At 47.5% G+C, this 27449-nt stretch overlaps 1 protein-coding gene across 1 annotated transcript in view; it reads right to left on the bottom strand.

Moving 5' to 3' along the window:
• Nucleotides 1-1207: 1207 nt before the first annotated feature.
• Nucleotides 1208-27449, bottom strand: part of WNT9A (Wnt family member 9A) — a 57672-nt gene continuing 31430 nt past the window's right edge. Inside the window, exons 2-4 of the mRNA XM_005527801.3 lie at nt 23358-23617; nt 17966-18228; nt 1208-8000 (exon numbers count right to left, since the gene is read on the bottom strand). Of these exons, the coding sequence (XP_005527858.1) occupies nt 7527-8000; nt 17966-18228; nt 23358-23617 (997 nt within the window). The 3' untranslated portion in view covers nt 1208-7526. The remainder of the gene's footprint in view (nt 8001-17965; nt 18229-23357; nt 23618-27449) is intronic.

Here is a 27449-nt window from a genome sequence, read left to right as displayed (position 1 = left end):
CCATGACTGTATGAAAAATACCTAGCTCTGTGTTTGCCTGGTTCATGGGAGTTTTGAGCTGCTATTTCTCATCACAAGAAGGGACAAAGCAAAGCAAAAGCAGGAGAAGCGTTGGTTGTGCCAGAGTTTTCACTGATTTAGCAAACAATTCCTTGGGTGAATAATAATCTGTGAGGAGAGCAACTGTGGGATGCCATCCCAACACCAGCACAATCTTGGATAAAGATCCAGCATTTCTGTTTGAGGATGGGCAGCACTGACTCTGGGTGAAGGAACCAGCTCTGAAAGGGTGGATTAAATACCTGTGTGCTTTTCCCAGAGCAGGAAATGAGACTGGAAGGCAAAACAAATGAATAAATGCAAGAATTTTGTGTGCACAGGAAGAAGAGAATTGAAAAACCAAAGGGACTTTGGAAATCCTTTGGGGACCCAAGTCAGAGTTTCCAAAGTAACAGAATCATACCATGGTCTGGGTTGGAGGGGACCTTAAAGATGATCTTGTTCCAAGGATTAGGTTGGATATCAGGGAAAGGTTCTTCACCCAGAGGGTGGTGGAGCACTGCCCAGGGAATGGGCACATTCCCAAGGCTGACAGAGCTCCAGGGGTGTTTGGACAACGCTCTCAGGCATGGGGTGGGATTGTTGGGGTGTCAGGAGCTGGGTCTGGAAGATCCTCATGGGTCCCTCCCAACTCTGGTTATTTAAAGCTCAGCTGCAATGAGGAACTGAACAGCTCCAGAGGTCCACTGTGAAGAGGAGGACACTTGATCAAGCAAGTCAGTGTGTTGCCTAGGATAACAGCGATTCTTTTAATTGTTGTAATTCCCGCAGGCTAAATTTGGCCACGTCCAACCTATTCTGAGCTCCAGCCAGTTATTTTGGAATCACATCCTGTCAGTGACACACTGCCAGTGTATCCTGACTTCTCCAGCAAAGTATGATGACCATGGAATCCCATGGGAAGCTGATGGAGTCCCTCAGCTTGTTTAACAATGTCATTTATAATGGATGGAGAGGCATTTCTCCAGCTCAGGGTACGACTTTTGGGGCTCAAATTAGCCCCAAGGCCAGGCTTATGCTCATGAATAAGGCTCAAGGAAGGATCTCCCACAACCACTGTAAAAAGACTTTTCCAACAGATGTGAAGAAAGAGGAGCACACTTCAAGTATAATTTAAAATACATTTATTGTTTCATTTGTTCTTGCTTTTTTTTTTCTTTTTTTTTGTTATACAAAGATGTTAAATAACTTAAATACATTCTCAACAGTCACTCAGAATCAGATTTATACCTACAAGCTGTACATATGAGGTAGAGAAAAATAACTTAGGCTCCCATAAGACATTGGAAAATAAACAAAACAAAACAAAAAAGAAAAACAAGAAAAATACGAATCCTTCATGTTAGTATTCCCACCTCCCTTTAAAAGGAAATGCCATCCCAGGTGTGCAAAACAAATCCTAGACTTTACATTCCTGCTTCGAATTGTTAAAGGTGGGGTGGTCCAAGGGAAATTCCTGGGCTGTTTAGGTGATTGGTGTTTCAGATGGATCCATGCTCAAGGGGAGCTGGAAGGATTATCCACACTTATCTTGATTTTCCTGAATTCAATCCCACCTCTCTTAACCTGGATGTCTTTGTCCCCTTCTACTGTCAGCAGGGAAAACTGGCACCTCCACGTGGCCCAAACACCTTCCAGAGGTGCCCCCAGTGACTGCAGACCACGGGCTCCTGTCCTAAGGCGGGGAGATTCCAGATCCATTGCACAACAATGCCAACACCTTTCCCAACATTCCTGACGGAAGTAATCTCCTGTCCTTTCGGGTCATCTCGCCCAGTGCTAAGAAGGGCTTTTTCCCCATATCTGAAAAAAGGCAGAATTCCGATGTTTCCCCTGACAGGTGAATTTGATGTGTTTGCATAATTCTGGTCTCCCCACTCCCTCCCTGCACCTGAGGAATTGTAGTTACAGGAAGCCAGAGTAAAACTGTGCTGCCAAATCCATTTTCTTTTCCTCCCCGCCCACAAAGCCTCAAGATTCCCTTTTTCCCTTTGTTTGCTCTATTCAGAAACACTCAGTTTCTGGAACTTGCAAATAATTTGGTCAAATCCAACATCAGTCGGTGAAAAACAGATCTAAAAACTATTCCACGCTAATATCCATGACCAGGTTTCAGGGGGTTGAGCAGACTCAACCAGGAGGTTGGAATGAGATGGATCTTACAGAGACCTTCCAATCCCAAAGTCCACGATTCCTACGATTCCTCTGGACCTGATCCTATGCCATACTGAGTGATGTGGTCCAGAAAGGCCGTATCTTGTATTTCTTGTGGGAAAACGTCACTTTCTAAAAGTCATCACCTAATTAGCATCCTAAAAACTGAAATCCAGGATGAGCTGGCCACGGAAGCTAGACTCAACCCAACAGATGTGCCGGCAGAGCTGGATAAACCGGGAATGAAGAGCTTTACTGCACCTGTTCCATCGGGTACAGAACAGACCGGATTTTACTGCAGCATCAACTGAGGAATTTTTCACAGGCACCATAATCCACCAGAAAATCACCTTAAGCAGCATCTACTCCATGAAAGTACCCTTGAGAAATCTGTCCCTTCATCTGGGGTCTCATCCAACCCTACCCCAGCCAAAGCACCCGACTGTATGTTCCCTAAAACAGGGCAGCTGAAAAGTGACAGACAAAGGAATTCCAGACCTGGGCTGAAGGAAGGCAGATGTCAACGAGCTGGTTGACAACAAAAACTCCTCAGAAATCATTTTAGCCCCTGCTCAGGTCTCCAAGCCAGAAATCTCAAAAGTGCTTTAGAAAACGGGGTCCATAAATCATTCCCTGCTTCCTAAGGTGATGGACAAACTTCCTTAATCACAGCAGATCAAATCCCCAGTTCCCCAGTTTTGCACTGCCCCATTCAAACAGATAAAAGTTCCTCTTGTTGGATCAAGCCTGGAATTTGGTCCTCTTCATTTAACCTTGCAATGTACTCAGATTATGATTTTACTTTCCCCAACCACTTTTTTTAAGAGCCATTCTTCCCAAGCCAACTGAGCTCAATGACAAATCCCTGGTTATTTGGAACATATTTGGGATTTCCTCCATCCAGACCCATCTCAAAACCAGGATGTTCAGCTAAAAAAGGGTAAAGTTGAAATTTTGGGGTAGATTTTTTATACTCATTTTTCATAACTCATTTTTAGCATTACTAATGATAATAATTAAAAAAAAACCTCTTTGATTAAACACTGCTTGTTTCACCAACTGGAGATTTTGATAAGTGGTAAAGAGAACATAATGTTTAGGACTTGTTTTGCATTTCTCCACATCTGGCATAAATGAGTCAGTCACACAGAACAGAAGCTTGTTAAAAAACAGATGACGGGTGCAACAATTATTTCTGTGGGTTTTTATTTCTTTTAATAGAAAATTCTAATATAAAACAGCAAACGTTTTCAGTTTGCCTTGTTTACAAAAATATTATATATATTTTTTTTTTATATTTCTGACATAACTAAAATGCACTATTCAATAAAAATATTCTTCCATCAGCTAACTTCTCTTTTTAAAAAAATTAATAAAAAAGTTATATAAATAATGGTTGCACCCCCCCCACCCCAAAACTGATCTGGCTGGATCAGTTTAGGAGAACCAACATTTTGACACTTTTGGGGGGACAGGGGGTGAAAGGGTGTCAGGAACCAGAGATCTCCCCTCCACCCATCCATCCTTCTCCAGTTACATCTGAGCAAAATCCTGTTTCTCTGGGGATAAGAATAAGGGGTTAAGTTGCTTTGCACTTTTTTTTTTAATATATATATGAAATGACACCATGAAAAAGTTCAGGGACCCCAATCCACCATTGAAGTAGTTTTACAAAGCTGAGCAATTTCACTGAATTGCACTGGAGATCCAATGGTGTGGTGGCAGAATCAGCCTCTCTGGAAAAATCCAGTTTAATCCAGCTGGGACAAAAAGGTTTTACAGGACACTCCCCAGTGTTTTATACAGGAGTTCCCAGTCTCTTGTTTAGGCTTTTCCAGATTTGTGGATGGAGTAATTAACTCCATGAGTTAATTAAACCTCAACACATCTCTCACCATTGGAAAACCCTGCCTAGCACTCCAAAGGGTTTTGAGATGGTTTTACATCTTCTCTCCCAGCTCCTACTTAAGCTCCACTGGATTTTTCCGAAAGGAGGCTTTTTCCCCCATTTCTTCTTCAACAATAAGGCAAACATTGGAAAATGCTGGAACTAAAGACCCCCACCCAAAACACACCCACAACGTGATGCTGGGGGGAGAAGAAAAATAACCCACATTTGTTTTACCACCCTAGGTCAAAAGGCCAAGAAGACAAGTTCTCCTGATTTCAGAGTGTTAGTATATTTTATACACTGCCTATACATTTAACACATGTGCCTCGCTACTATTTAGTTATTTATATTTTGTTTTTTAACCACAGGAGAATAAACCTTGCTATTTACAATATATAACAGGCAAGTACTATATCCACATGAACATAAATACAATTTGTGGTGGTTTTTTTTTTTTGTTATTCATTTTTTTCTTTTTTTTTTTTTCTTTTTTTGTCTTTTTTTTTTTTTTTTTTTAAATACTCGCAGAAAGCATCCAGGCTTCAGTGCGTGAGTTGTAATACACAGAAGAGCTCATTCACTCAGTAGTTCATTCACTCTTTGCTGCTTTCTTCGAGACAAGCTTGGACAATCTGCCTTTTTCCCACCCATCTCTCTCTCCCCTGCACTGCCGAACACACCAAACTTCCCTATCCCATCCCATCCCTTCCCAATCCCAGCATTTTCTCAGCCAGGATATCTGTGCCAACACTCCCCTCTCTTCTGCTTCCAGGGACTCATTCTCCTCTCACACCAGTGCAATGTGGAGTTACTCCAGCGAGGTCAACGGAGACAGAGACACCAGTGAAAAGGAGGAAAATGAGGCCCACGGTTTAAATATAACAATAATAATAATTAATTATTATTAATAATAATAATGCACATAAATTGTGGCCCATTCTTTAATTAAGAGCAGATTTAAAAAAAAAAAAAAAAAAAGAATGGAGCCAGAAATAGTAATTCAGACCCCAAAATTCCTGTTTTGAGCAGGTTTGGAGCTGGTTTTACTTTGGAGGGGAAGAGCTATTCTAGAACACACAAAAATGTAACAGTGAGTTTGCACATATGTGTGAGAGAGAGACAGAGAAAGAGAATTTAACATAATACCACATTGAAACCATAAGAAGGTCCTTCTGAAGGGCTTTACAATAAATAAATGTTCAATATTTATATATATATTTATATATTTATGTGTCAGGGTGTGTATATATATATCCATATATACACACTGAATAATAGGTTTCTAGGCAATTTATTTTTTAAACCATTAGATAAACTGCTCAGGGGTGAATTTCCCAAAAGCTGTGAGACCTTCCTGGTGCTTTGCTGGGGTGGAAGGTGGGAATTCCATACGTGGATTCTACCTTCGCTCCTCCAGCATTATCCCAGCCTCCAGAATTGTACAGCAAATAAGGAAACACCAAAAAAAGAGACATTTTGCTTCAATTTGCAGAACCATGGTGCTATTAAACACTAACATCCTGTCCCTCCTCATGCTCCCTCCTCAAGATTTGATGCCAACGAGCAGGGCTGGACTGCAGATATTGGTTACCAAGAAAACCCCAAACCTATCTTTTCTTTTCCCAGTAGATGCATAGGAACAGCTTAAATATTAGTGGCCACAATTTGGGAGGAAAAAAATTTAAAAATTAAATAAAAATAAGGGAAAGGAGATTTTGCAAAATAATGGTCTGTCTTGGGAAATCACTCTCATTTTGTTTTACTGATTTTTACAAATGCATGAGAATCTACTCTCTTGAACACCAGATCAATGGCTTATAGAAACTTGGTGGAAGTTGCTACCACTGGACAATCAAAAATTGCTACCAAAAATCAAACAAAACACCCTCTGCTCCCCATTTTTTCCTTAGAAAGCTTCATTCAGGCATTCTCTGGCTGCCTCCAATCCACTTTTATGTGAAGAAAATTGGCACGCCAAGTCCTAAATCTCCTCTTCCAAGCCAAAAAGAAATGCTGGAGGTTGTCATGTATTTCACAGCGTTGGAGTGATCAACCCCTGCATCAAATTTCTGGCTTATTCAGGTTGTCTCTGTGTCGATTGCTTATTCCAAATCCATGAGTTTGGTAGGATTTAGCAGGTGTGTTTTTAAAATACAGTTCTCGATCTAGTGGTTAAAAAAAAAAAAAAAAAAAAAATTCATCTTAAGGTCATAGGGTTTACATACAGCTTGTGTCATGTACCACTGCCATGGTTTAGAGTAAATGGAATGATGACCTAGGAAAGAAAAGTCAACTCCTCCAGAGGTCTGATCCAGGCCAAAACGGCTGCTCCACAATGCAAGACAGCCCCGGGTTCCAAGATGCGCTCGGATTCCTCTCGTCCTGCTCAAGGGAAACACGTCCAAATTCAGCTGGCATAAAACTCAACAAGTTCCAGTTGGGATTTCTGAAGCAGTTACCACAGGTTGACCTCCATCAGCAAGAGGCGGGAAGAGGAGAGGAAAATAAATCATGCGCGAAGTGAAAATGAAACAAAAGTATCTAGTGGTTTAAAAAAAAAAAAAAACAATATTAAATTTAAGACAGCGATAGCGCTAAAGAACCTGCACTTGAGCGAATTGTTTCCAATAAAGAACGTGGGATTGGACTGAAGGGACAGGCACGTCTGGTGTTCTGCTGACTTCCCAACCTCTTTCTTGGATCTATTTCTGTCTGTTTCTTTCTGCTGGGTGGACCCAACGTTGTTGAGCTATAGGTGACAATGCACGTGGATACGGAGCTGTCATTAAAGAGCTGATGCTCCCAGTGGGTCTCTTTGTCAGAGCCTGGTGTGCTCCATGTGCAGAAACCCCACTGGAAGAACCCATCATTCCCTACCAATCCCTCTCCAGTTTTAGGAGAAATAAACGCCGGCTTCCTGTATCACCACGCTCAAAGCGGAAAGATCTTTTGTATCTGCTCAGCTCTCTAAGCAGTTGGGTGATCTCCAGGAATAAAGATGTACAGGATATTTATGCCAAAGGGAATATCTTAGCCCAGGGGTTCATGGAGGATGGCTGAAACAATGTTCCAAGGAGAAATGATCCGTCAAACTGCGTAGATGGTGAAGGTCAACTGGTGTCTAACCCCAGTGTGACAGGCACTTATTTCCACATGGTTGGACCTCGTGAAAATTCAGTCTACAGGAAAAACAAAACAAAAACAAAACAACAAAACAAAACAAACAAAAAACCCCAAAAAACCAAAAAACCCCAAAACAAAACAGCAACACAGCTGGGTCACCTGTACCCTACAAAGTGCTTATGTCTCAACATAGCTTCCAGATCCCAGAAGGTCAATCAAACCCTGTTTGTCTCCATAGGCAGTTCTCCAAGCTGGCCCATCCCCGGGGGTGGCCGTGCAGCAGAAGCCGCAGGTTGTGTCAGTCCTTGCAGGTGTAAACCTCCTCTCTCTGGGTGCACTGCTTGCACTCCACGTAGCAGCACCAACGCACCTGGCACTGGCACGGGCGCGTCACCACCCGGCTCTGCGTGTTGTGCCCCCGGCCGCAGCAGATGCTGTCGCAGTTCTTGTCCTTGTAACACTTCCGTCCCGAGGTCCCGGGGGAATACCGACTCATCAGACAGAAGCTGGGGGAGTCGTCAATGTAGACGAGATCTGTAGTCCTTGGGATTTGATCGCTGTGGCCGGGGATGGATTTTTTAGGGGGGGAAATGTCGCCTTCCCCCGTGGCCTCATTGGTGGTGCTGCCCACCTTGAGCGAGGTCTCGTACTTCTGCTTCAGCTGCTTCCCGATCTCGTGGAAGGGGGAGAGCTGCCTCCAGCACGTTCGGACGGTGCAGGATCCTGACACGCCGTGGCATTTGCAGGTGGTCTCCACGCCGGCTTTGATGACCTGCAGACACACACACGGCCCCAGAGAAAATCAGTCATGGCGGAAGAAATCAAAACACCAAGTAAAACACCACATTTTCTAGAAGACACTTCAGGGACGCTAAGTTGACGATAATACAAAAAAATGACTGTTGGAAGTAGACAGAAAACACATCCTACAGGAAATACTCGTTTCAAAAGGCTCTTAGTTCCCAGAATATGACATTTGCCTGCAAAAACTTTGCTTAATTGGCTAATTAAAGATACTAAAAAGGTGCATAATGATTGTCCAGTGCTGCCATTCATCATGTTGACAGAGATCTGAAGCTGTGATACAACTAAGAGTTTAATACATATTTTAACACCTATTTATGTTTGCCAATAATAATTAGATAAGATATAAAAGTGGAAGAAGTTAGTAGAAAGAGGTGGGGTGGAACATGCTCCAGAGCAGGAATGTGGACAGTAGGAACCTTCTCCATACCACAGAACCCCAAAGCCAAGTATGAGCAGAAGTAATCATAGTTCAGCATCATCAACTGACTGATGCTCAACAAAGGATCCCATCCTTTTCAAATCAGCTGAAATGAAGAAGTTTCACGGCACAAAACCACATCTATCTCCTTAGAAACAGCATTGGAATGGCTCCGGTTCCCTTTTTCCAGAGAGAGATTTACACCTGGGATACCTCCACGGGCAACACAAGAGCAGAGATGTTATTTGGACAGCCACAGAAACTCCACGTCTTGTCCACAGATTATAAACACAAATTTGTATTTCTAATTTTCCCACCCTGCCCCTTCCCCAAAATTAGTTTCTGTTGATTTAAATGGGTAAGGTACAACCACCTCTTAAAACAGCAGGTGAGAACAGAGTTTCTTTTACAGAGCTGGGTCCTGACAAGGTACCAAAGTACTCTTGAAAGTGCCCTTCCTTCGGGCATCTACGGTACCTAAAAAAGAAGAAAACAACCTCCCCCCGTGCCCATGATGGCATCTGGCTACGCTGTGGCCTCCTGACAGCAGAGGACTGGCTGCAGTCCATTTCCTGACCATCCGGTTCTTAATTATTTGGCTGCACAAATCCTGCTGAGCCCCATGTGCAACCGTGCAATAGGTCATGGACTCAGAATTGGGGCCTGGCCCAATTGTGATATTCCAGAAACGTTTTTAGAAAGACAATATGCATAATGCAGCCTTCAGCAGAGCCTGTCCAATGGTCACACTTCATTCCTGTGACAGCCAAAGACCTCTGCAAGCGCAATCCAATAATACACAGTAGCATTCAAAGCGGTGACGGGTTACAGGGGGAGATGTGTTGCTGGTTATAGCGCTCAGCTGGGATGGCTTGGGTAAGGGCTGTCACGCTTTGAGTGCCAAAGTGTCTCGCCAAGTCCACAAGAAATCCCACAATGTCAGACAAGAGCGTGCAGAACGCATTTCAACACTGAGGGGGGGGGAAAAACCCCAACCCTCACCCGTGCCCTCCCTCGTGTAAAGTCCTGTTTCAGTGCTTGTCCAGAAGTGAGAGCTGAGTTGGTGTGAAACAAAGCTCCTCCACCTGATTTCACGCCCACACCATCAGCAAACCGGGCAGAAATTGCTGGGATACTTGGGAAAGGGCTGCACACTGCAGTCATTCATCACTTCAGGCTTTCCTCAACCTTTCCTCCTCCCCCAGCGCTTCTGCATCTGCTCCACCTGGAAAAGGAGACAACCCCCATTGTACAGGAGTTGGGAAAACAAGAAACCAACGGGAACTGGCTCAGCTTGTAGTCATGCTCCTGGACTTGGAGCTGATTGAACAAGACAGGGTCATGAAACTCAGGAAGGGAACCTGGAGTCGGGGCTGTTCTTGTCAGGAGCCACCTCTCTGGAGCTCTGTGGGAGTGCTGATGTTGCCAGAGCACTAGAGCCAAGGCATCCACGTGGGGCTGGTGGATACAGCCCAACACGTGTTGGAAAACCTGATCCTGATGGATTGGCAGCTGGCTGACAGCAGAAGACCTTTGGTCAGGTAGGTTTAGGCACTTGAATCACATCAGCCAGCCAGGGCTGACCTCACTGAGGCAAACACTTGATTTAAACACCTCCATTTGAGAAACACCTCAGAAGTCCCATCAGAGTCAGGGGAGCCAAAGCAGGAGAGGGCCCTGCAGTGAGGCAAACACCTGCTCCACTGAACAGCTCTCCAGGCTGCCACTGACAGCTGAGCACATCTCTATCACCAACGGGAGCCTGGGGACCCAGCTCACACAGAGGCGCCTCAGCTTGGGGATTCTGTGAGCAGAATCACACCCTCTGGGCCAAATTCAGGTGTCTAAATATCTCCACCTAGCACCAAAAATTGAGGTGCTTTAAAACATTCTCCTCACACCAGCTGTCCTTCCAGCAGCATAAAGGTCTCTCAAGGGGTAGTAATAAGTACTAATAAATACTACTAATAAGTATATTTAGGTAGATTAATTCTATTCTCCTCATCTGGGCCCAAACAAAGTTCCACATGAACCCCGGCCTGGATTTTCCTGACTTGCTTCTAGCTCCTTCTTAAGCAGTGGCTGGGACAGCTCTGGTGTCATGCACTGGTGGACCGAAGCATAAAAGGTTTCCATTGTCCCTATCCCCATGAATTCAGCAGTTCATGAAATCCAGCATGTGGATTTTCACATGGCTGCCATGCAAGTGCGGCACATCCCAACCGTAAACCTTCTCCTGGAAGGACCGGGAAGGGCTCAAGAATGTTACGAGACAGCAAGAGTGAAAATCCTAGAAAAATTCCTTGCCCAGGCAGCCTCCCCTGCTGCTGTCAGTCACGCTGCAGCTCCTCGAGGCGCTGTGTGATGGGGAACTGCTGCCTCCAGGCCCCAACCACCCACGAGCCAGAATGAATCTTGGCAAAGCCCTTCTGGTTCCTGTCCCGCTCCCCAGCTTCCACAACGACCTTTCCTCCTCTTGTTGCAAGCTCCTGTCAGAGACACTTAAATCCACCTCATTTCTTCAGGAAGCAGAGCAAGGCTGATCCAAGTCAGCAGGTTGCTTGGAGCAGCGTTGGAGAAAGCTTTGCTGGCTGGATCCTGGGACAAATGTCTGGATCAGGCTTTCAAACCTGCAAGGGCTTCCAGGATGGGAAAAAACACAGTTTTTATTCCCAAAAAAATTCTTGGTTAGATGAGGAAGAATAAATTTTTACCATATAAAATCATATTTCAAGAGCTGTAGTAGCTTTTCAAGGCTCGTCACAGTCCAGGGCCTGATTTACCTTCATCCTACACAGACCTGAACCTGTTCTGAACACACCACTGAATAATCACCAAGGATGTGGCCACCTGCACGTTTGTCACAGAATGGCTCAGCTTCCATCCAAGGCACAAAATATTTAATGCTCCCCACAGCCCCAACTCTACAGCTACCACGCAGCAGCAGGATTGTAGCAACTCAGGAGTAACAACAAGGAGCATCCTTTGAGTATGGTGTGCTGTAGAGAGCTCCTACTATGAAAACAAAGCCAAACAAAGACAAGTGGTGGGTCAGGGATGGCATCACACATGGAAATTCCATCCTCCCACTCTCCTCTGAACAACCACCTGGTTTGGCAGCCTCAAACAGAACAGTTTGGGAGGAAAATAAGGATTTTTGAGCTATTTAGCTTGACTTAGGAACACAAATTCCCACTGACCTTGCTGTGAGAACACCCAGTAGTGACAAACGCAGAATGAGGAAAACACAAAGCGAGCCACAACCATTTTTCCTGGGGTTTGCTGCTCAGAGGAAATCAGATAGCGCTGCTGGACTGCCTTCCCAACTGGCTTTACGAGGAGCCACGGGGAAAAGGGATCACAGCAGAGCATTGCTATGCAACATGTAATCCTTCCTCCCACAATGGTGCGCTGCGAAGCTCAGACTAAGTGCCCCCGTCATGATCAGTCTCAGACATGCTGCAACACACAATTTCTCAGTGTTTTAGCTGAAACGCCGAGGACAGGATTCCCATTCATTCCCAGCTGGGTCACGGGGCTCTGGCAGTGGTTTTTTTCAGACAACTCTTGTCTGGGCAGCAGCAGTCCAGGGCGGACACCCAGCCGTGGGAATTCCTCGCTTATTGCTCCGCTGTCGTCATGGCTGGGCTGCGGCTCCAGGGCTTCAAACCATTCGCTATGGTTTGGGGGACAGGAGGCAGCAAACCCTCCTCGGAGGCAGCTCATACGGGGAAAAGCCTTGCCTGGCTTTGGAAAGGGCTTTGGGATGCTTCCCCACAAATCCAATCCCTTCCATCCCCCGCATACAGAGCCCTCTTCAATTTAAGTAGGCTTAGTCATTCTCTCAGCTCAAGTATTAATGTTTGTTTGGACAGCAGCCACGGTCCCCACACACAACCAGCGGACCAGACTTGTCCCCTCACACTGGCCAACGCCAGTTGGCTGAATTAAAAAAAACTTTCACAGATTGTTAGAAGTTGTCCTTTCTTTTTTCCTTCTACCTTGTTAAAAAGAAAACGTTTCCTTTCAGCCTGTTCTCAACCTGCTTTTTCGGAACAGCTTTCCCCTCCTACCACCCTTCCCTTCTTTAAAAAATGGGAACGCTCATATTTTAGTGACATAGGTATTAAAAAACAAACATTTAAGCATAGAACAACATAACCCTACTTAAAGTTGAGAACTTCAGAAGTATTTTCCCCATGCTCAATATTCCTAGCATGCTTCCCGTGCTAAAAAAGCTCCACATAAACAACCAACTGCAATCACTTATGGGACACAGCAAGCAATTTTTTTCCAGAGTATTGATTTCCAGGCCTAAGAAAGGCTTTGGCTGAGCCATTCTCAGCCTGGAAGGAGAAGAAAATCCAGAGAGCACGCCTGAGCATTCCTACCTGTCATAACCTGCAGCAATTAATACCAGTGGTGGCCCTGAAAACTGATCTGTACATTAAGAGCTCTTCTCAGGTTGTTATTTGCTGGGTTTGATTTGTACCTTGCTAAACATGTGATGCTCCATTTCTCACTTCTCATTTCAAACATATCCCTAAAAAACTGCCAAAAAGGATGCTTTATTTCTTTTTTCTGGTTTTTTTTTTGGTTTGTTTCTTTATTTTTTTTGCATGCACCAAGTTGATTAAGCTCCAAAACAGCAATTAGTGCTCATCACGAGTGTGCAGCAAAACCTGGAGCTGGACTGGAACTGTGTTAACGAGTAGGAACTGTGTGAGACTGGATGGTCAGTGCTTGTAAACACTGCCTCTGCAACAGGAGAGTTGTGCCTCCCTCCGCCTGTGTGTGACCTTTAGTGAGTCACTTAATCTTTCTGGGTCTCAATTTCCCCCCTCTGCCCAACGGAGCTCCAGAAATGAAGAGGGTGGCATGCTCTGATAACGTGTTATGTGATAGCTCATGAAGTTCCTCAGACAGATGATAGCTGGGCAAACATCTCCCTGATATGGAGAGTGCATCTCCAGCCCTCCAGAGAGATCCCTGCCAGCACCGCCTGGGGGGAAAAGCCATTCCTCACATGGAATTCCAAAATAAGCAAGTCAACAGCAAGGGAAAGTCCAGGCACCTCCCACTATCCTCTCCAGAGCATCCCAGATGGTTTCAGGTGTAGCTGCCTCAGGATGGGTCTGGACTTGAAGCCTACAAGGGCGACAAGGACCTTGACAGGGGGTTGGGACAAGGCGACATTTAAGGTCCCTTCCAACCCAAACCATTCCAGGATTCTGTGATCCTTCAGAAACACCTGCTCTGCACAGACCAAAACATCTTGTGCAAAAAAACAATGAAGCCTCATGAAAGGAACCAGTTTCAAAGCAGAAAGCTACTTAAAGAGAGATCTTTTCTTGTTCTCCATTCCTGCCTCCCCATAATTTTGTACTAATCACCCTCGGCTCTCAAGACAACTGAGGCTACACACGGGCTTCAGGCAAAGGTTTGTGTCCCTCCTTCTGGAAGGATGAGGAAAAAGGCAATGAGAACATGATAATTTCTTTTTCTAGGGTAACAGCAGCCCCTTTTAATTGTGCCCCTTGGATCTGTAAGACATGCTTGACCAGACATACCTCTGGAAGAGGTCAGCACTCCTGGGATTAAGAAACTTAGCAACGCTCCAGAGAGGGAGTTGGAAAGTCATGTTTAATGATACTTTGCTGAGAAACTGGGCAAATTTAATTAAAACATCACTTACTCAAGCCCAGTGGAACTAATTGAGTGCTCTAATATTCCGCCTTTTCATTAATGGGTTACAAAAGAGGGCTGCACTTGTGTGTACAAGGGGGAAAAGGGGGGAGGATAGAGAGAGGATGAGAGCTTTAGCAAGGCTGCCTGGGCTTCATTTAATATAACTCAGAAACTTCATTGCTGGCAACAGAGCTTTAATACAGTTGACTTCACCCCCATCCCCTCCACACACACATCTCCCCCCAGAACACCCTCTCCACCCAAGACCCCTCCGAAAGAATGGCTGAATGAGGGAGAGTCGATCTGGCAAAGGAAGGGAAATTGCTTTTTTAATAAGTGGTCTATTCAGAGCTCCTGCTTTTCAATAAAGAGAAGGCTGGAGAAGTCCTGGTCTAATTACCTCATCCTCACACTAGACAAGCTCGCCCTTTCATTAACCACTGAGGTCATATCATATAACTTGGTGAGCCACCACGGGCACAACATGTTCAGTGATTATTTCACTGGTGGCAGCAAAATTACAGGCAGCCCATCAAGGTTGTAAAAAGCAGAAGTAAAATCATAATTAAATGAGAACGTCTACCAAGAGACACTAAAACTAGGCGGGATAGGATCGTGTCACCCTCACAGAAATACAAGGATTGTTTGCTGGTGTGACACCATGGAGAAACTGCTGCGGTGACCAGGAGGGGAGAGGGTTGCTTGCCAAATTAGTCAGTCCAGCACTGGTCCTTTTTCTGCTGGGTCTCAAGGGATTATTTGTATGTTTTGCCATGGTTGGGAGTAATGAGATGGGAAAAATGACACGTAAAGGATCAGTGAGAGACCACCAAGCTTGTGCTGTATCTTTCGCAGAGACTCTTCCACTCCCTCAGCAAACACACACATCCACGCACTGCAAGAACCCCAGCTCCAAAATGTCACACATCAAGGCTGTCTGCACTCCTGTGCTGCCTCTGATCCACCCCAAATCAAATCCAGATGAGATATTGTTCCAATAACCACACCAGGTTAGTCCAAAGCGGTTTCAGACTGCTGCAGTCACCGGGTGAGCAAACCCTACCCGATGGTTGCAAAGTCTTTACGGCAGGAGTTGGGTGGTGAGCAGCTTCTTTGAAGACACAGAAATGTGCTGAGAATCATACTTAACTCACTACCTTTTTCTTCAAGGAAAATATCCTTAAACTCAGCAAGGAAAGTAGAAGTGCTCTCAGCCTCCATCCTCTCACCCCTGAACTTGCAGTGGGAACAGGAGGAAGAACAGAGACCAAACCTGATATTAATCTACACTTGAGTGCAAGCAGTGCCAAAGACAATCCATCTTCCACATCAGGAGGGTCAAACCGGTTTCAGTATTCTGGAATCTGAAGCAAGCACTGCAAGTTTTGACTTTGTAGTCACAAAGCCAGCCTGGGTCCTCATCTCTGATCATCATCTGAAGTGACACCGAATTGTGCCAGTGGTTTAGGGCCACATATCCCAACCACACAGATGTGTGTTCTGATCTTCAACCACCACCCTCCTGAAAGCTTCCTTCTCAACATTCCCTCCTTCCCTGTCGGGCTCCACGGTGGTGCTGTCAGCCTGGTGGGCTGTGTGGCTTGGCTTTCAACCAGGCCACGGCACAATGAATTATTCCAGCAGCACAAAGAGAGAAATCATTTCAACTGCTGCTGCAAACAGGCAAAGGAAAGCTGTCAGACAGCAATCCCAACTCGACAGACACATTGTGGGTGGACAAAAATAGGAACACTGGATCACTGACCTGCAGCAAAGGTCTGTGACTTGGATTGCCAGGAGGGCTCTCGGCGTCTGGACAACCGTCACAACTGTTACTCAGCTGTTTAGCTGCAGATACCACACCATGAAACCGCTGCCAGAGCCCGCCTGTGCCAAGGGAAGCAGAGGCAGAGGATGCTGGAGAGTCCTGCATCTTCCCCTGGCAGCTAACTTGCAAGGATCAGGACACAGAAGGGAAGGTTCAACCCCTCCAGCTCATCCTTGGAGTCTGTTTAGCTCCAAGTCATGCAGTGTAGAGCACAGATGATAATTCAGGACACAAAGCCCAAATCCAAGAGTGGCCTCAACCACATGGACATCCTGACTGCAGCTCCTGGGATTGGGAACACTGGGGAGCCACGCCAAACCCATCTGGGAGGTTTTTAGCCCTGCCGCTGTTGGTGGATTTTCCTGGAGCTACAAGGACTTGCCAGTGGCAGCTGAAGTCACATCCTTGGAGGTTTTGATGGGGCTGTATTGTGTGACTCTGGAATGAGAGGAGAGCCAGCACATCTACAGAAGCATCCAGGATGAAATCACAGCCTCCATGGGCTCCTTCTCCATTGCCAGTCCCACCTGCTACACACTCAACTCCAAAAGATGGGACAGAGCAACCAACACAAGGATTGAATCAAGTTCCATCACCTTCCAAAGCCCGTTTCACATGTCAAAGAGCTGCCACAGGAGTTCAGAGACACTGAGCCCTTTAATCCAGAGCAGGAAAGCTGTCAGCCAAAACCAGACACCAGCTAAATCCAGGATATTTCTAATCCTGATCTCAGCGCTGTCTAGGAGCATCTGGTACTGGGGAGAGGGGGAGACATTTTGCTGGCCAGCCCTGGCTGGTGGCATTCCCCAATGCCCCAATTCTGTCGCGAGGAATGACATTTTATACATAGACACAGCAACAACTGAGCTGGGGTGGCCATTCCTAGAATGCACAACTGGCTGGGCTGCATTTGCCTGGGAAACTGGAGACCCAGGTCCCCCATCCCAGCCCCAAGCCTGCATCCAATCACACAGACAATAACAAGGCTCGAGGGCTATTTCTGGCCTTGCAGTATGTCCCCCTTGGAGGTTGGTGCAATGAAACACTGATCCTGAGCACCTGTGCTGGCCAATCTGAGGGATTTTCACATTGGAGCAACTCCAGGCTAGGTACAGCCAAGTGTATCATGGGAGAAGATGGAAAGCCCCTTCCTCTTCCCCCTTGCTGGGATGACCCAGCACTTGCAGACACCCTGTCTTTTACATCTGTCACAGAAAATGCTGAGCTGGAAGGGACCCACGGGGAGCATCCAGTCCAAATCCTGGCCCTGCACGGGACAAACCCAAAAACCCCACCATGTGCCCCAGAGCATTCTCCAAATGCTTCCTGAACTCTGGCAGTCCTGCAGGGGAGCCCCTAGGCAGCCTCACAGGTGTGAAGAGCAGGAAGAGAGGATAAAGATGGGAGAAGGAAAAAGGGACTCTACAGCCAAGCACCGTCTTCTGCTCTAGGTGACACAGAAGGTTTCTGCCAGAAGAGAAAGCTGAAGGGACTTTTAGGTCTGAGGTCAGCCAGAAATTAATCTCTCCACCCTGGTTCCCTGCCAGGTGTTTCTCCAGCCAGTTTTAAAGAAACTTGGCCAGGGAGATGCTACACTGTCCATGTTCTACTGAACTGCTGCAAGGGAGGCGTCCCTCAAGGCAGCGTAAAACCCTTCCTCTGTGTCCTACCTCATGTGAGCCTGAGGAACCCGTCTTTCCAACCCTTTGAGATGTGAAACCCTCTCCTCCCTGTGGGAAACCAGCAACCTTTGTCTCCACCTCCAATTTCCTAGACCTGGCCAGTCCCATTTTTTTCCCCTCTGCTCTCTCTCCAATGGTTTTGCACAGTGAAAACCAGGGCACAATCCCACAACTCAGACTCCTCCCCTCCAGAAGGAGCATCACTCCATTCATTTCACATCCAACAACTCCTTCTCCACACCCAAAACCAGCGTTATTACCCCCAAAACCCCACAGTGGCGTGAGCCCCCCACCCCGCGGCGCCTTCAACGCACCTTCATGCCCACCAGGTTGTTGTGGAAGTCCACCCTGGCTCGCAGGTCCTTGTTGGGCTTCCTCCCCAGGAACTCCTTGACGAACTTGTTGCTGTACTTGAGGTTGTCCCCACAGCCTCCCCACTGCCAGGCCTCCCTGTTCTCCAGGTCGGGGGCCTCGTCGCAGGTGCAGCGCTCCATGCGCCCCGCGCTGCACGCCTTGGCCATGGCGTGGGTCAGCCCCGCCGAGGAGATGGCGTACAGGAAGGCTGTCTCCTTAAAACCTGCAGGGACAGAGGGAGAGGCTCTAGTTGCAGCTTGAAGGAAGGAAAAAACCCAGGAAAAGGAGGCAGAACCCATCGTGAGAAGAGCATGAGTTGTGTGACAGAGAAATAGAGTGATAAGGTTGGAAGGGACCACAGTGGAGCATCTGGTGCCACCTCCCTGCTCCAGCAGGACCATCCCAGAGCACAGGGCTCAGGATTACATCCAGCCTGCTCTGGAATATCCCCATGTCACCCTGAAAGTTAAACTTTCTGATAATGTTTTCATAGTTTTAGTTACTTTCCCATAAAAATCCTATAAACATAAGTTGTTTATCACATTCCTCCTAAGAAATGTCTTTTGATGGACATTTCTCATGACCAGTGTGCTTGGGAAGGTGGTAACTTAACTATCCAATCCCTGGTCATTGTTGAGAATCTATAAACCCTGGAGTCAGAGAATGAAGGCAGGTTTCTTGTTCTGACACTGAGAGTGTTTGTGTGAATCATTTAGCAACATCCCCACTGAGAGAGACTCCACACCAGTGCTCAGTCACTGCCCAGGAAATAAATTCTTCCTCAAGTTCAAGTAGGACTTCCTGGGCATCAGTTCCTGCTTGTTCCTCCTTGGCACCACTGGGAAAAGCCTGGTCCTGACACTCTGAAAGCATGGCAAGCTCTACTTGCATCACTGATGGTGAAGAGGGCACTGGGGAGGGCAAGGACTGCTGGGCAGAGGTGGCACAAGCTCAGATTCAGGAATGCAAATGGAATCTGGCTGGCTCAGTGGCTGTCACTCTGTGTCACTCACATTCTCTGCCTGAAAATGGAAAGAGTTGAGCAAAAATTGCCCCTGGATCCCTGGAAGTGTCCAAGGTCAGGCTGGACAGGGCTGGTCTAATGGAAGGTGTCCCTGGAGTGGAACTGGATGAGCTTTAAAGTCCCCTCAAAGCCTTTGTTTGACTCCATGAAGAGCTGGACAGGACACGGAGGTACAATTGCTCCTACCAAGGGGACACCAAACAGCAGGAACTGAGCACAGACTTCCAGTCCTCCTCATTCTTCCCTCTCTTCCCAAATCAAATCACTGGGTCCTACTCCAGACCAGCAGAATTGCTGACAGAAGACACCTGAGGGCTGGGAAGCAGAAGATGTGTCACCCAATGCAGTGGGTGAGAAAAAAAAACCCAGTTTACACCTCAAACCTTCCATGCACAGCCTTTCTTTACACCTCCACACTCACCTGCAGGGATGCACCAGCATCCACTCCCCCGACAGGTAAACGACACCCAGAGGGACCCAGGGTTTCAATCCAAGTTACAAAAGCCAGAAATAAAAAGCAAACATGGCAGTATTTATAGCCGCCCATTCTCCAGCTATGGAAGCCATAAACGACTGCATATTTGAGATGCAATTCCAGAACAGCTTTGGATGGGACTCAAGAAATCCCCCACTCAAAAATAACACAAGTGGATGGTGACAGTAGTGGATATATCTGTGAGCTGGTGTGTCAACCAAGGACATGCAGAGACACTGCCAGGTCATTTTTGGAACTGTTCCTTGGGAGGTTCATGACAGTCCAAGCAAACTCATGTGGCCATTCCCAGAGTCTGCCTTCCCAAAACACTCCCAGGAGCAGGAAGACTGATGAAAATCCAGCCCAGGAGACTGAGGTTTGGTCCTCTCAAGGTTCTGAGGTTCTGCTTCCTCCTGGACTGTGGTAGGAATTACCCAATCATTCTACTGCTCACCTGGAAAAAGAGAACGGGAACCTTTTCCCCACTAGAAACATTAAAATAAAAAAAAGGTTTAACTCTACACTCAATGAGGACACTGAAGTCAGACCATGTCCTCTGACAGCCCAGAAACACCTTCAGCATTACACATACTTCACTGGAAGTGGTGAGAGAATTCTTAATTCACACAACAAAAACTCCTGGGTATCCCAATGACTCCTCTGGGTAGAAAATGCCTTCGAAGCATCTCTCATCCCTTGTAAACTATTTTCTCCAGGTTACATCCCAGGCCAGACTGCCCACATGCCTGTCAGAGGGATGCCACTACCAAAGACAGATGCTCCCAAGCCACTGTGCTCCTGGATTGGAGAATTCTTGCCACAGCTACACAGAGTGAAGCGGCACCGTGTCAAACTCAGAATCCTCAGCAGAATGGGGTATGCAAACCCTGCCCTGGAGATCCGAGACTGTGCTCATGGCATGGTTTGTGATGGAAGGGACCCTGAGATCCATCCAGTGCCCCCCCCTGCCATGGGCAGGGTCACCTTCCACTATCCCAGGTTGCTCCAAGCCCCATCCAAGCTGGCCTTGCACACTTAACTCACAGCCATCAGCCTTAATTGATTCATTAGGCAGCCCAGATCTCCCCCCTGCTTGAAGCCCTCCTGATTTAAAGCGCTGAATTCGGAGCAGTTGTGGAATCCCAGCAGAAAGTCAGCGCCGTGCAACCACAACACATTCCAGACCTGACAGAAAGCCAGGAGGAACAGCTCATCTGCCAGGATCTCCCCTGCCATCAGCTTTGTCTCCACTCCTCCCCTTCCCCATCACTGAAAGCTTCCCAAATTCCCCGTGGCCATCAGCACGGGGATCATCTCACCCACAGGCAGCTCCCAACCAGCTCCATGTGACATTTGGCTCTGGCCAGATTTTAAAGCCATCTCCACCAGGCACTATTTGATTGCACTAAGATATTTTGTAACAAGATAATGAGCTTTAAATCAATGCAGGCATTCTAAGCCCCAGTGCATTGACAGTCTGCCGGCCCTGGCTATCCAGTTTCAGCCATTTCCAAAATTGTGCCCGAGTATCCAAAGAGGATAACGAGTCCCTTAAACAATCCCCTGTTATTTTAAGAAACGGGGCTGTATCAGCCCAAGTTGCAAACCAGCAGCCAGGGCTGGTCTGGTGACCAAAATGTGAAAGCAGAGGGAGAAATTTTTAAGTGAAAAAAGTGGGGTTTTTTCCCCTCCTTTTTCCTTTCTCCCTGCAAAGCCCTGGAGGAGAGGAAACAAGGCCTCAGAGATCACTTTGGAAAGCTGTCTCCTGGTGGGTGATACACGTGAGCCTGTGCCCTGGGGTATCCCCTGCTGCAGTGCTGAGCCAGGAACCAGCAGCTCCTGGAGAGGAGGAGGAGGAAGATTTACAGGGCACTGTGTTACTGCTCGGGAACACCACCTGAAGGATTTACAGCACCGGGGCAGGGCAGAGATGCTGCAGGGATATAAAACACGGCAGAATGAGACAGCAGCAGAGCCCTGCAGCCTTCAGAGCTCTCATTTATTACCCAGGTCCCTGACAAGGGCTGGGACGAGGGGGTCTCCGTGGGGTTTTAACTGCTGGAGGATCTGCAGTGCCCCTCGTTCGGGGCTGCCCAGGGGACAGGCACGTCTGAAGGAACGAGCTGTGGCCTCCAGGTGTCAGCATGAGAAAGTGCTTGGCTTCCCCAAGGCACCACTAATCCAGGGACTCCTCTGGCATGCAGGGATATTTTTAAATGTCTTGCAGCTCTGGCCGGACCTCTTGGGTTTCATAAGGACTTTCCTTGTTTCCACCAGCCAGTGACAGTGCATTAGTTAAGCCCTGGTGCTTCTGAATTACTCCTCCTCACTAATTAGCCCTGCAAACCTCTGCTCTTATCCGTAAAGACTTCACACCCCAGCTTTTCCAGGTCCAGGCCCTGAGTGTGGGACCTTCTGGAAGTCACTAAAGCCCTGGAGACCCTCGCATGCTGTCTGTAAAATGGTGCTGCAGCCTGGAAATAAGAACTGGATTTTACTGGGAGGGTGGGCGAAACTGGACTGCATGCGGTAATAACAAAGAAAAGAAATAAAAATATCACCTTCTCCTCCAATATTCCTGGCCATCTCCACCTGGGCTGATGGGAAGAGGTCTGGGATTTACCCAGTGCTCACATCCATGGCAGTAACCGGACACAGCCATTTGCAGGTTTTACCCTGTACTGTGACAGGGTTCCCCCTGCCCCTTCTAACAGGACAGCACAGAACAGCCTGGCTCACCTTATTTCCTTAAAAAAGGCATTTTCTTAACTTCTTTCCTGACAGGCTGGCATAATAAATAGGAAAAATACACAGGAGAAATAAATAGGAAATAAATAAACAAAATAATAAACAAAGAGGGGACACCTTTGAGAGATTCCCAGCCCCGTCCTCCAGCAGCAGAATTTCCAGCAGAAATGGGGAGAAAATGTAGCTCCTGGCTGCAGAGACCTGCACAAACACCTCCAGGCTCCAAGGAGAGCAGCCAGCAGTGGGAAGCAGGCAGGGCAAGCCCATAAATTACCCCCATCAGCACATTCTTTGCCTGCTGTGCACTTCCAGGGATGAGCTCCAGCCTTCCAACAGAGCCCTCTGTGGCCCTGGCCGGAAGCACCCCCAGCACAGGACGGCTCGGACTGCCCACCAGTGTAGGAATCCAGAGATGGAGAGACATTTCTCTGTTCTATTCTACTCTCCAAAATATCAATCCTATTTGCTATTGGAAAGGCTTCCAAATACCCCTGGGTAAACCAGGATTTATAAAAGAATTAAGTAGAAAGTAGTAAAGTGTTTAGTATGCCACTGAGGTGAAAAATAGAGATTTTAGAGGGGTTTAATACATGGTATTAAAGTAAAGATGGAAGAGAAAGGGTGTGGTTTTTAGCTCTTCTTCTTCCTTCTTCTCCATGAATCTGCAGTTTTTGGGAGCACAAAGAATGATTGGTTTAGAGTTAGTCGCAGTTTTAATTGCGTAAGTAGATACAGAAAACTTATTTGTTAAAATATAAAAACACTACACCTGTCCATAGTTAATAGGGTAAAAATAGATATAAAAGTGAAGAGGCTGCGTGGTTTGGGGCCATTTTGTACCATCAGGGCAAAATGAGCCAGGTTGTGGTGAATTGAACTTGTGCAGAAAGTCTGGAGAGACCTGCCAAGTTTTGTAATGGCATCCTAATAAACACGAGAAACAAGATTCTAACGAGCTTGGGAGTTTTCTTCAAACCCAGAGAGCTGAGATAAGTGGGACTCCCCACGAGGGAAGATCCCAAAGGAGCTCAGCCCAAAGGGGGCTGAGAAATCCAGAGAAGTTACAATCAGGGCAGGAGACGGGTGCAGAGCCCCCCAGACTCACCTCTCTTGAGGAGGCTGGCGCGGTAGCGGCCCTCGAGGGTGCAGTTCCAGCGCTCGAAGCGGAACTGGTACTGGCACTCCAGGGCGCTCATGCTGATGGCCTCCATCAGCGTCTCGGCCACGCCGGGGTCGCGCCGGCACATCCGGCGCTGCTTCTTCTCCAGCTTCAGGCGGTCACACACCTTGTAGTGGGCCTTGACGGCCGCCTCCTCCATTTCCGAGGTCAGAGGGAGGATGGTCAGGGGTTCGTTCCCCGTCAGCCTGCCGAGAAACAGAGGGGCACGACGGTGAGGGCAGGGAAAACAAAAATTACGGGATGAGATTCTCCCCCCGTGAGGGTGGTGAGGCCCTGGCACAGGTTGCGTAGAGAGGCCTGTGGTTGCAGCATCACTGGAAGTGTCCAAGGCCAGGCTGGATGCTGAGCAAACTGATCTAGTGAGTGGCATCAGGGCAGGGACTTGGATCTAGATGGTCTTTGAGGTCCTTCCAACCCAGCCCGTGGGATTGATTTGGGTTCCTGTGGTAGGAATGGGGTCAGTGGTGGGATTGGGATCTCCTGGCTGAGCATCACTGTGGACTTGATTTTACAGTGAGGTTCCTCACAGTCTGTGTGTAAGGTGGCAGCAGGAGAAAGGTAAGAGGAAATATTTGGATTTATGCTCCCTACCAGCTCTCACAGAGCTTGTTTGGACATAAACTCTTGGCCACCTCCACCACAGGACTGCGTTCAAAACTGAAAGTGGAAAGAAATCATTTCAGGTGCCCCACTGCATGAGCTTGGGGAACTGGCAAAAATACATGAGCACCACCGTCACTGTCCTGGGCATAAACAAAAAAATCCTTTTAGCACATCAAGCAGAGCCAGAACCCAGCTTGGGAAGGGACAGAGGATGATTTGTCCCATCAAAGCCCAAGAGACACCGAGAGAAAGCACAGAAAGCCACCCTGCCCTCAGCAGAAGAGATCCTGACATAAAACCCAGCGAGCCACAGCCCGAGGTTGGAGAGCAGGATACACTTTCCAGGAGATGCTGCCAAAAGCTTTTACAAGACAGAACAAGCCCAAAACCTAAAAAAAAAAAAACAACCCAAAGAAATCTGTGTCCCTTTGCCGTGTCCCCTCCCTCCCCTGCCTTCTCCAGCACAAGGTCCTTGGCTCTACAGTGGGCAACAAAAGATGCCAGCGGACTGTTCCCGGTGTCAAGTGACGAGCTGCTGGAAAAGGACCAGGCTGGCATCGGCCCCAGGGAGCAGAGAGGCTGCAGGAACATCTGCTGGGCTCAGGAGAGCTTTGTTGGCCAGGCTGCTGTACCCCTCTCTCCTGGCTCTGCCCTGTTCCGGCCAGGTGCCAGTCCACACAGTCAATGGGAATCACTATCCGGGCTCGCAGAGGACCTGGAGACGCATTCCCTGGCCAAAAAGGAAGAATGGCTGAAATCCAGAACTGGAAAGATGCTGGAATGTGGCAGTCCTGCACTGGGGAGCACAGGGGTGGGCTGGGGGCTCAGACATCTCCAGCGCTGCAGGAGCACTGGGAAAAGCAGGGTGATGGTAATGGAGGGGAGCACTCCCTCACCCCCTTTGCTGAGATCCTGGAAACCCTCTAAAGCTCCCACTGCAGGAGCAGTGATTCACTGCTTTTAAAGAGTATTTTTCTCTAATCAGCGGGATGCATCCTGCCAGCAGCACAGTTCCTGAGGGCAGGCACTCGGGATGCTTTAACTCCCAAACCTTGGGGCACAACGGGCATAAAATCCTGACCTGAGTCCCAGCCAGGGACATCCAGTACAGATCCAGTCATCACCGAGGCATTGATGAGGTGATTTAATATCAGATATCTCAGGGAGGGAGCAAAAATGGCTGAGGCGGGATTTTTAGAACAAAGATGGGCAGGAAAATGTTCTCCTTTGGTTACATTCAAAGGTATTGATGTCTCCAGAAAAACCCTGCAGTGATAAAAGCACAAAGCAATTTGTGGGAAACATGGAAAAATATCTTCCCTCAACTTTTTCACCTGGCAAAATGATAAAAAAACCTGGAAGGCCAAACAGCAAGACCCATTCTATGCATATTTTAACCCTTTCATTTCTGTTCTGTCCCAGCTGCTCCCCACGGAGAGGGGTCCTCAGCCAGCCCTGGTGCCTCGCTAGACAAAGCTCCCAGGAGGCTCATTCCTGAGAGAGGTGACTCAGCCTGAGCTTCACTGGAGCAAAGATCTGTAACAAAATCTCCAGGACGTTCATTCCTGGCTTCCATGGTACCCTGGAGATTCATTCCTGCAAACTTTCATCTTTGGCACAAGCGACCCTCAGCTGGCACGGGAGAGGGAGGGAGGCATGGAAGCATTTCCTAAGCTCCCTCTCCCCATTTTTAATTTCCAACTGAGCAGGGATTGTTCACCTAAATGGTCTGGGAAAAAACTCCAAGGACCCTGTAGCAGATGGCTCTTGGAGTGAGGAGGGATATGGGAATAGATCCTACAGCCAAGATTTCTGCAGAGCAATTGGTGATTTTCACCCTCTTCCCACCTGTCCCCCTCAGGTGCTTGGCTTTGGGGTACTTCAAATTACAGTTCCCCACAGATCAGCCTTCCAAAACTTGCTGATATCAATCATGTGTGTCTCCAACAAAAGCCACCTAAACACACATGAAATAAAGATCCGGTGGGTGGCAGGAAATAGGATTCACGGTGCTTCACAGTGCCACAACTCTTCCACAGCTGCTGGAAGAACAACCCACGTTACACCGCGACGGATCCGCCCATCGCTGCCTGCATTATTGCTCAGAAGCATCCCCGGAACAAGACAAGGAGTGAATTGAGGGGGAAAAGGGGTTTTCCCTCACCAGCAGGCAGAAACTCCGCCAGGTGAAGAGCAGAGGAGCGCACACACACACACACACACACACACACACACACACACCCATGCGCACGTTTTCCCTGGCGGGGCCCTCAGCTCCGCACATTCCGGAGGCCCTGGGAACAGGGGTGAGGTGGCACTTTCCAGAGCGTGGCATCAATAACAAAGCGCAGGCAGAGCCAGGGAGAGCTGCCCCACCTGACACGCTGCTGCATGGAACCTTTCTAATCCCATAAAGCCCTTTTATGCAACCTCAGCTGAGAGAGGTCCTGTAAGGCAACGGTGTCAGTCGGACGCTTTCTCAGCTCCTCACAAAGGCCAAGCTGTTCTTTCCAAGGAAACGTTTCAGGGGTGTGCATTTGTGTGTGTGTGGTTTTTTTGTTTTTTACACACCCAAGCCACGACTGTTACGATTAAACTGCCAGCCAGAACCCTGTGATTGTGCTATTTCGCTCCAAGAAGGGGCTGAGTGGGAGATGGAGTGGACACCTCTAAGGGGAAAAAGGTTGAAACTGGATGATCTTTAAGGTTCCTTCCAACCCAAAGTATTTTAAGCTAGATTCCAAGATTCCAAAGGACTGTGTGTGTGCGTCCACCAGGAAGCTGGGGAGAGAGCAAACAGCTCAATGCACACAACCTCTTTACCTCTCTGCACTTTACCTCTCTGCAAGTTAACTCCGGCCTCTCTGAGAGCAGCATCAACCTCCAGAGTCAAGAGACTGTTTATAGAATTCAGGATTTTGAATTTCTGCTCTTAAATTCTGCACTTTGATGAACCTCATGGGTCCCTTCCAACTCAGGATATTCTGTGGGTTTTTTGACCTAATCTTGCCCAATTTCTGCTCCCAGTGCAATGTCCAAACCTCAGGAAGGACCTGGCTGCCCTGTGCTACACCCACCACGCGGAGAGGAACCTTTGCAGCATCATTTGTGCTACTCCCCTTCCAGTCCCACCAGTTTGGAGCCAACAAAACCAGGTGGTTTATCATTAATTGATGTAAAAAGCAAGACCCATCTGGTTTGCACACACACTCTGTTGGTGTCACTCAGCTTCCTTGGTTGTGAACTTCATCTCAAACATTGCTAATTGCATTTTTTATTTTTTTTTCTTTTTCCTGGAGTTCAATCACCCAAGGATTTGGGAGAGATCCCAAGCAGAGCCCCTGCCACTACACAGGCCAAGTTTTATCTGTGACATCATGGAATTATTGCCCTTCCAAGAGGCAATTCAAGACA

Source organism: Pseudopodoces humilis, chromosome 1 (assembly GCF_049639895.1).
Source record: "Pseudopodoces humilis isolate 2021_Gansu_Grassland_sample_001 chromosome 1, ASM4963989v1, whole genome shotgun sequence".
NCBI lineage: Eukaryota > Metazoa > Chordata > Aves > Passeriformes > Paridae > Pseudopodoces > Pseudopodoces humilis.
Note: the sequence above shows the minus strand (reverse complement) of the source record. Positions and strands in the feature narration are given on the sequence as shown.